General features: G+C 39.5%; 1 protein-coding gene across 1 annotated transcript in view; it reads right to left on the bottom strand.

Annotated features, from left to right (window-relative positions):
* The window catches only part of SCP2 (sterol carrier protein 2), an 87,598-nt gene that overhangs the window by 67,081 nt on the left and 10,070 nt on the right, over positions 1-10,447 (bottom strand). The window contains exons 3-6 of the mRNA XM_006768329.2: positions 9,327-9,398; positions 5,682-5,813; positions 4,126-4,190; positions 1,015-1,141 (exon numbers count right to left, since the gene is read on the bottom strand). Coding sequence (XP_006768392.1) covers positions 1,015-1,141; positions 4,126-4,190; positions 5,682-5,813; positions 9,327-9,398 — 396 coding nt within the window. The remainder of the gene's footprint in view (positions 1-1,014; positions 1,142-4,125; positions 4,191-5,681; positions 5,814-9,326; positions 9,399-10,447) is intronic.

Here is a 10,447-nt window from a genome sequence, read left to right as displayed (position 1 = left end):
AAATATGTTAAATGAAAACGAAAACGACATCCTTTGGCATTCTGGTTTGTGTTTTAGGGTCTTATAAGCCAATGAGCATGGAAGTCCTCGAGGACCTGAGTAGCTCTGAATAAGTGGACACAGTGGCGTTTCTGGACTTGTATAAATGGAGGATCACACCCTAGACAAGTGACTTTCAAAACACCCGCTTTTTGCCCTGGATGGTTGCTCAGTGGTTAGAACATCAGGACTGTGGGTGTTGATTCCCAGTCAGGACATATACCTGGTTGCAGGTTCAATCCCTAGCCCTCAGTTGGGGTGCAATGTGTCTCTGATGTTTCTCTCTCTCCCTCTCTCTCTTTCTCTCTTTCTCTTTCTCTCCTTCTTCTTCTTCTTCTCTAAAATCAATAAAAAATAAAATAAAAAAAGAATAGGAGTGCTGGACTTTCAAGCATGAAAATTTTCTTTCTTATCTCACAATACACAACAAGGCACTGGTTGAGAGTCATACAGTGAAAAATAAAAATCCTATCTGTATTATCCCATGCTTTAACTGGCTACGACAGGCCAATTATTGACCATCAGTCAAAAAATTAATGTTTACCTATAAAAGAAAAATCAACCATGAAAGTTAAATCTCACAAAATACTATGGAATGACAGATGATAATGTACTAAGAATAAAATTTGACAATAAAAACCTTTCACCAAGAGCAAGCTTTGAGTCTCATTATTATTTTCCAACAAATTTATAGTCCACAATTAAAGCAGACAAGACTTATATTAGTTTTCCTATTTCAATTTCTGATTTCAATTTCTAGGTACTTCCACTATGATGTCCTATATATAAATATGTTCTCTACAACTAAATTCTATACAGACTATTTTTTCAACTTAATGCAAAAACCATTTTATATGTTGTATATCCTGGCACATTCCACAATTCCTTAGTAAACACTTGCTGTTTCCCATCACATCTATATAACATGTATACAACATGTATTAACCAATAAGCTGTAAAGTTTTTTTAACATACCATATTTTTCCATGTGCTCTTTTCCAGCATTCCCAAACATCTGAGGAGCAAATGGTACAGGAGATAATTCATACTTATTCATCATGACCTCCATATGTTTATCAATTGGATTAGTCCTGTTTAAAGACTGAGAGGAAAAAACAAAATTTAATAAGCACTTGACATGATAGTGTCTCTTTCAATTATTACAATGTTACTAAGACATTTGCTTATTCTAAGTGCAATGTAAACCAAAAATGGACAATGTAAATAATATCAGTCAGGAAATACTTTGAACTAAAACATGGCATGGAAAATAATCAAACGACCAAAGAGGTATAATTCTTTCAAGAAACATTTATAAAGAATCCCAGCTTAGTGGGTATGTATGGCTCAGTAGTTAAGCATTGACTTATGATTCAGGAGGCCATGGGTTTGATTCCCGGTCAGGGCACGTGCCTGGGTTGCAGGCTCAATTCCCAGTGTAGGGCGTGCAGGAGGCAACCGATCAATTACTCTCTTTTATCATTAATGTTTCTATCTCTCTCTCTCTCTCTCCCTTCCTCTCTGAAATCAATAAAAATATTTTTTTTAAAAGAATCCCAAATGTGCCACACAAGGTGAATAAAACAGATAAAGTCCCTGCTCATCTGGCATTTACATTTGAGAGGGAGAGAGGTTGAAAGGTGATGAGGACAAAAGTAAATTATATATATATATAAAACCCTAATATGCAAATAGACCGAATGGCAGAGCAACCAGTCACTATGACATGCGCTGACCACCAGGGGGCATGCACAGAACATGGTGGTGTCAGCAGCAAGCGGCAGAGCACAGAACATGGTGGACATCCCCGCGGCAGGGTAGTGGAGCAGGTGAGCCAACCAAGGCAAGGCGCTGGTCGCTGTCCTTAGGGGGAGCCTCTGGTGGTTACTGAAAATTCTTTGCTCCTCCGCCAAGGTCCCGCCTGGAGCTCACACCTGCTGCCGGCGCCTTGTTCACACCCACTACCAGAGCTAGAGCCACCACTTACACCTACTACCGGCACCCAGCACCGGCCCGGATCACTTGCTGCTGTCAGCGGGTGCGAGTGGCGGCTGCCGGCCCACTAGTGCCTCAGGGCTTCTCCACCTCCCCCTGCTCCTGGGGGCTGATTGGGGCATCAGCCACCACTTGCACCCACTGATGGTGCCAGCCCCACTTGCACCTGCTGCTGGCGCAGGTCCCAATTGCTCTGCGCCATCAGCAGGTGTGAGTGGGGCCAGCGCCGTCAGCATGTGGGAGCGGTAGTGGCGGTGGGAGCAGGGCTGCTGGCAGACAGGGGACCGGAGGCATGGAGGATGGGCCGAGACCCACCCCTGTGCCCATTGCAGCCTCACGGCCCACAGTTCCTTTCAAGGTGCACGAGTTTGACCACTGGGCCCCTAGTAATGTAAATAATAATCCTATAAATAATAGATCTAAGACTCACTAACACAGGTAAGGGCTCAAATAAAATAAAAAATGAAAAAGAAGTTACAACTAATACACAGAAATTTAAAAAATCTTAAGAGACTACTATGCCAAGCCAGCATGGATCAGTGGTTGAGCGCCATGGTTTGATTCCCGGTCAGGGCACGTGCCTGGGTTGCAGGCTCAATCCCCAATGTGGGGTGTGCAGGAGGCAGCCAATTGATGATTCTCTCTCATCACTGATGTTTCTATCTCTCTATCCCTCTCCCTTCCTCTCTAAAATCAATAAAAACCTATTCTTAAAAAATAATCATTTCTTTTAAAACGTATCTTTTGAATTTTTAATTATTTCACTTTTCTATGAATCTATTATTTTCCTTTTCAGGCCAGTAGTGTCTCTTTTTGCAATTTCCTATATCCTTAAGCTATTTCCAAGCTTGTCTTTGATTTCTTTAAGCATAGGAAGCATGCCTAAATCTGAGTCCAATAACTCCAGTTTATGACGTCTTCAAAGATCGTTGTTTACTGTGCCTCGTTCTCCTGGTTCTCAAGTATGGTGCCTTGTTTTTTAATGCTTGGTTTCCTTTGGCTGCATGTCCTTGAAAATTTACTTGAAGAGTTCTCAAAGCCTAGAAGGAAGATGCTTTCCTCCAGGTGAAAATTTGCATTTGCTTCTGTCAAGTGCCCAGGTTACTGCCATTCTGGAACCAATTTAGATGCAGCTCATGGTCTGAGGTTTCTTGGATCACCCAGGTAACGAGACTTGGCAGCAATCGTAGGTGAAGGATAGCCTATGGCTTATTAATTCTCAGTAAAAGGTTCTTCTGGGATTTTTCCCCCTTCTCTTTTTCCTCCCTTTGTTCTGCTCAGTGCCAAGCAATTCTCCCTGTAACCCCGTGAAAGTGGGAAAAAGAGGAAGTAGGGAAGGGGGAGGGGGGCAGCTTTACTTTGGGTTCACCCTTACCCAACGAGTTTACCCCTACAGAGTCCCCATTCATGTGGGGAGTGGATATTAACTTCTGATATTGGAGAGGTCCTAAGCTTTGACTACTTTCCTCTTCATTCTAGGAGCCATCAAAATTGAAGCTCGCAGCTTCCTGATCAGCTAAGGCTTTTAAAGCAAAAGCACCTTCAAATGCTGATCTTTATTTTCTGGCATTCACCTGCAATTCCTCTTTACTGTTAGCTCTTTGATGCTGTAGAATTTTTTTTTATATTTTATTCAAATAGTCTAGTTTAAATTTTATTCAAGTATTCAGTACGAGAATTGATTCAAATAACTTGGCTTACCAGAAACAGAGAAGTCCCACATGTTATTATCTTCAATTAGTTGAATAGAATTAATTTTTGGGTGAATAAATAAATGAATTTCAATTTAATTGGGTAAGTCCATCTCAAATTTCAGTAATCTAACCTCTCTGAACATCAATTTCACCATTCACAAAATAAACAGGTTGAACTAAATTATCTCAATCACACTTTACTGTTCTAAAATACCAGGATATATGTGTACATTTACAATATCACCTTTTAGCTTTTGGGTTATATCCACTCATTTAACAACTGTGCCAAATTATGTTTTAAGTTGCTTATTAACAGGCGCTATCTATGGTAGTATGATAGGCAAAGCTTCTCTCATAGTGTCGTAACAACTCCAGAATAACAGTAAATGAGACTCACTGTTGCTGAAAGAGACCCCTTCTCCATCTTCTCAAACCCAAGAGCCAAGACACAATTTGCCACACCTGGAAAGAAAATGTAATTATTTTGAAAATTTTAATTTCCAGACACTCAACAAAATACATTAAATACTTCAATTTTTAAAAGTATGTCAATTTATATAAAATTTTAAAACATACTATAATCCTGTAAATTTTTTAATAAGTGAAAAATTAGGGAAAATTCTTAAATGCTACTAGGTAAGAGGGGGAAAAATCAAGAAAGTGTTTAATTCTTTCTTTGATCCTCAATGTTAATAAGACTTGATTGATGTGAAATATGTTTCAGTGAACAATAAATACGAATAAGTAATTTTAAATTTTCAAACATTACATTAAATACATTTATTTTAAAAGGAATCCTGATCATAATCTTAACAGAATTATTTTTGGAGGATGGGGCACCTAAGAAAAATGAGGTTAAAATTCAACAGAACAGCAAAACAAGACAGAATTGACAAAAGTTGTCTTTAAAAAAAAAAAAGAAAAATAACAAGGCAGGGGGGACAGGGGACACTAACATTATCAAACAGTATGACATTCTAAAGCTCCAACAACTAAAATACTGAGTATGGAGCAATAGTCAACAGTCAGTGGAACAGAATAAAGGACCTAATAAAAGAACCCCCCCCCCAAAAAAAAGACTAGAATATTTGGAAATATAAAATATGATATACACCCAAGAGTACTGAAAGTCATACAAAAAAAGTGTACACAAATGATTATAGTAGCATTATTCATAATAGCCAAAAAATGAAAACAGCCGAAACCGGTTTGGCTCGGTGGATAGAGCGTCGGCTTGCGGACTGAATGGTCCCAGGTTCGATTCCGGTCAAGGGCATGTACCTGGGTGGCGGGCACATCCCGAGTAGGAGATGTGCAGGAGGCAGCTGATCGATGTTTCTCTCTCATCGATGTTTCTAACTATCTCTCTCCCTTCCTCTCTGTAAAAAATCAATAAAATATATTTTTTTAAAAATGAAAACAGCTGATAAGTGGATAAACAAATTGTGGTACACCCATACAATGGAATCTTACTTGGCCATAAAATGGAATGAAGTACAAGTAACATTCCACAGCACGGATGAACTATGAAAACATAATGCCAAATGAAAGCCACAAAAGGCCATATATTATATGAATCCATTTATATAATGTTCAGAATAGGTAAAACCACAGAGACAGAAAGTAGATTAGTGGTAGGAAGGAGCTGGGGGAAGAGGGAACTGGGGAGTGACTGCTAATGGGTACAGGGTTTCTTTTTGGTGTGATGAAAATGTTCTAAAATTAGATAGTGGGGATAGCTGCATAAATCTGTGAATATATTAAGAAACACTGAATTGTATACTTTAACAGGGCGAATTTTATAGTATATAAATCACATATCCATAAAGTTATTTTTTTAAAAAGAAATATATTGTAAAGCCATCCCTCAGATGATCAAATGAAGAAATGATGCAAGGGGATCAGTAAACCCACATCTATTTCAGTTTCACTAAACTAATAAGCACTACTCACCACCTTGAATCAGCTGCCGGGCCATAAACAAAGCTGTAGAACCAGTAGAACAGTTGTTGTTAACATTGATTATAGGAATTCCAGTCAGCCCCAAACTGTGATAGATAGCCCTCTGCCCAGAGGTAGAGTCACCTGTATAGAAAAAGAAATTAAAATTTTAATTTATGCAGCATGGGAACTGTGGAGCTGCAACACAATAGAATACCACATTATGATTTTTCAGTATTATTCCTTTGCCTAGCATATTACATGGACAGAACAATAAATACACTATTGACATCTTACTCAGAAACAGTTTTAACATTAAGCACCATTTACTCTGCAAATATAAAAAATTATCAAAACATAGAATGTAGAAAACCAAATTTTCACAGATTTTCTTAAAATATATTTTTATTGATTTCAGAGAGGAAGGAAGAGGGAGAGATAAAAACATCAATAATGAGAGCTAATCACTGATCGGCTGCCTTCTGCACACCCCTACTAGAACCCGGGCATATGCCCTTGCCCGGAATCAAACCTGGGACCCTTAAGTTTGCAGGCCGACACTCTCTCCACTGAGCCAAACCAGCTAGGGCTTCTTCTTTTTTTAAAACGATTTTACCTCCTTGAACCTTCATGTTATATTTAAGTGTTTAACACCCTATTTTGCATAAGGGTTGCAATTTCCTGCTCTTATCTGTCTGTTAGTTATCTTACTCATAGTTTTGTATCCTTTTGTCTGTTTCACATAGATAACCTCTTTCAGTATTTCCTGATATTCAGATCTTATTAACTCCCTCAGCTTCTGTATGTCTGGAACACTCTTTATTTCTCCTTCATATCCAAAGGATAACTTTGTTGATCATTTCTCTCTTCCAATAGTTTAAACATTTGGTTCCATTCTCTTCTAGCTTGTAGGATTTCTGCTGAAAAATCTGATAATATTCTAATAAGATTTCCGTTAATGGTTACTGTCTGCTTTTCCCTGGCTGCCTTGATAATTCTTTCTTTACCATTAAGTTTTAACAATCTATATATATATATATAAAAAGCCAGCGACCCGAATGCTGGAACAACCGGTCACTATGATGGCCACTGGAATCAGCCAGCCAACCTCCCTCGGCCCCTCCCCCTGGCTGGCCTGGCCCAGATTGGGCTCCCATCAGGGCCAAGCCGGCCAGACCCCACCCGTGCAGGAATTGGTGCACTGGGCCTCTAGTTTTAACAATGTGCCTTGGAGAAGGCCTTTTTTGGATTGAGATAATTAGGTGTTCTCTTTGGTTTTTGGATGTGAAGATCCAGCTCTTCCATAGGTTTGAGAAATTCTCAACTATTTGAATATACTCTCTGTTCCCTTTTCCCTCTCTTCTCCTTCTGGTATACAAAGTATTCTTTTTTTAAAAAAATGTTTTTATTGATTTTTTTAGAGAGAGAGAAAGGGAATAGGGAGAAAGAAATAGAAATATTGAGAGAGAAACTTTCATTAGTTGCCTCCTGTATGCCTCCTACTGGGGATGGAGAGGAAACCCAGCCATGTGCCCTGACTGGGAATCGAACCAGTAACCTCTTGGTGCACAGATCAATGCTTGACCACAGAGCCACACCAACTGGGCTACACATTATTGCTCTTCCTGATGAAGTCAGATAGTTCTCAGAGAGTTCTTTCATTTATTTTTACTCTCAAGTTTCTATCTTCTTTCATCTGCATCATTTCTAGATTTCTATCTTCAATACCATTCATTATTTCTTTCATCTGGTCAGCTCTCTTTCCTAAGCTCATTAGCTCATTTTTCATCTCTTTGGTTGAGCTCTTCAGCTCCAGAATTTCTACTTGGTTATTTTTAAAAGTGTCTATCTCTTTGGTAAAGTACTCCATTTATTCATTGATTTTATTTCTGAGTTCATTAAACTGTCTATCTGAGTTTTCCTGTATCTCATTGAGTTTTTTCAGAACTGCAATCTTAAATTCTCTGTCACTTACATCACATACTTCCATGTCTTTACGTTTTTTTTCTGGAGATTTTTCATTTGCTTTCTGAGCTGCCCTGTTACCTTGGTTATCCATGGTATTTTGATGGATTATGCCTCTGCCTAGGCATTTATGGTAATGAAATCTGCTTTTTAAAAAATAGTAACAATTTTCTATCTGGCAGGCTAAGATGTCTTCCTTTTGTTTTCCAGTAGGTGGTGCTGAAGCGCAGGTTTTTATTTTCTCTTGCACTGCTCTGGCTTCTCTGGCTTCTCTGGTCTCTGTGGGCCTGGTGGGAAATGCCCTATATTCATTCCCTGGAGAGGTGGGCATCTTCTCTGTAACCAGGTTACCTCGGTCTCAGAACACCACCCCTGTGGGGAATTGTGATGCACAATGGGGTTCTGAGTCCGTGTAATCCCAGCACTGCCCCCTGAAACCAGACGCTGCCAGTACTGCCCAGCTCTCCCAGGTAGGTACCCAGACTAAGCTCAACTGCAATGGGGGCAAAGGGGTGGAGTGGCAAAGGCCAGCTTGTGCATCTGTGGTTTCGTTCTCCCCCAGCAATGGCGACTGCCAGATCTCAGCTGCCATACCTCTGTATCCACCTCACCCCCCTCCATCACTGGAACCAGCTGCTCAGGGAGGAATGTGTCTGCCTCTCCAGTTCAACACTCACTTCCACAGCTTCTTCTGTGGTCCACCGCTAGCTCCCGGAGGGTAGAGGGAGGCAGCCGGTCTCAGTGGCTTTGTTTTCTGCCTGATAACGACATCTGCTCAATCACAGCTGCCACACCTCTGTGTTCTGTCCCTGCTCTGATTACTAGGATCAGCCACAGCACATGGTGACTACTCAGGCAGGATGTTGATTCTCCTCCTGCTCTTCGGGGCTGCAGAGAGTGCATGCTGCAACCTGATTCTTCTTTCCCAAGACCCACAGTGAACTCCAGACTGTATCTCTGGCCTCCATCTCTGCTCTTCCCCCTTCTCTCCTCCCCTGCTCACTCTGAGTGGCCCACATTCTGATGTTTCAAGGCACGGATTTCTCAGATGTGTTTGCGTGTTGAATTATAGCTGTTCAAGGGAAGAGACTACAGGGACCTCTCATGCTGCCATGTTTCTGACGTCACTTCGACAGTTGACTTTTTTCTTGTGCTTTTGTTTCATTTTTTTTCTCTACAATTAGTATATATCATTTTTTATTTTTACTTATTTTTTTAAAATATATTTTTATTGATTTCAGAGAGGAAGGGAGAGGGAGAGAGAGATTTAAACATCAATGATGAGAGAAAATCACTGATTGGCTGCCTCTTGCACACCCAAAAAAAAAAAAAAAGAAAGGGTTTAATGAAAATTTTTTATCAAATAAAAAGCAATAAATGCAAATTTCAAGACAATAAGGAACAAAAATTTATCTTCTGAATGGTAATTATCTTTATATGGTAGAGCTATAGATAATTTTTTTTCATTTTTAAAGATAAATTTTTTTAATTTATCTCCTGTTTTGACAATATAATAATGGCAAAAAAATACATGTTAAATTAAGCTGACACATAAGAGAAATCTGGAAATGATAGGTAAAACTCTGAATTCTGAGCTTTGAAAGTTAAAATTCATCAATGTCCTTGCATTATTTATGTGGTTGCTGCTAGATTTAGGTGAATAATTTTTATAATATATAGCTTACCACGTACCATAAACGTAGCCAATACATGCCTGTTCCACTGCTGAATAAGGAATCTGTGCATCAGCTAAAGCCTTCTGACCTATAAAAACAGAAGGGTTTTATCAAATAGTGCTTTAAGTATTTGCTTTAGGTGAGTAAAAATTAAGTTTAGGTTTTTCCCAGAGTAGTAAATTTACCTCCATATACCCTATTTTTAATTCAAATGACAAATCCTTCATCAAATCATTTCAGATCTTTCCTTTCAGAAGTAATCATTTCTTCCTCTAAGCTACTGCATTACTTTTTCACACCTCCTTTTTTAAAAAATATTTTTATTGAATTTAGAGAGGAAGGGAGGAGCAAGAGATAGAAACATCAATGATGAGAGTCCTTGATCAGCTGCCTTCTGCACAACCCTCACTGGGACTAAGCCCAGAACCTGGGCATGTGCCCTAACCGGATTCAGACCAGGAAACAAACTGTGACCTTCTGGTTCACAGGTCGGCACTTAACCAGCGAGCCACACTGACTGGGCTCACACCTCCTATTTGATATTTAACATCTTCTGTCCTAACTATATACCTAACTATAAATATATTAAATCCCAAGCGTCTTAAATCTCCTTAATGGCAAGGTACTTGTCTTATTCATCTCTGTGGTTCCACTGCACATCTAGTGGGCAAAACTGGATAGAACGTCAATATTGGGATAAAGATGGATGGGAACACTCGGGTGATCATCTTACAATGGCAGGATCAAGAGATGATCTTGCCTATGGGACAAGAAATGGAGCATTAAGGGTGCTATTTAAAGTTACAGAAATGCCCAATGGAGGAACTGAAAAAATATGTAAAAGTAAACTGGGGATGAGAGTGGAGGTTGAAGAGAAGGTGTGAGTTAAATCCTCATCCATACAGTGAGAAACAAACATATTGATAAGCCCAAAACTGAAAGAAGCGTGGTGGAATAGACAGAGATATGGAGATAACCACCAGGACAACCAGAGCCAAAAGAGTTGAAAGAAATTGTTCCCCGAGGAACAGGCCTGGGAATCATAAGCCGGTGTGTGTGTGTGTGTGTGTGTGTGTGTGTGTAACCATATGAACGTATTACTTTGAATTTTTTTAAATTAAGAGACACATGACCGAT

The sequence above is a fragment of the Myotis davidii genome, unplaced genomic scaffold, assembly GCF_000327345.1.
Source record: "Myotis davidii unplaced genomic scaffold, ASM32734v1 scaffold79, whole genome shotgun sequence".
In the NCBI taxonomy this organism is placed as follows: domain Eukaryota; kingdom Metazoa; phylum Chordata; class Mammalia; order Chiroptera; family Vespertilionidae; genus Myotis; species Myotis davidii.
Note: the sequence above shows the minus strand (reverse complement) of the source record. Positions and strands in the feature narration are given on the sequence as shown.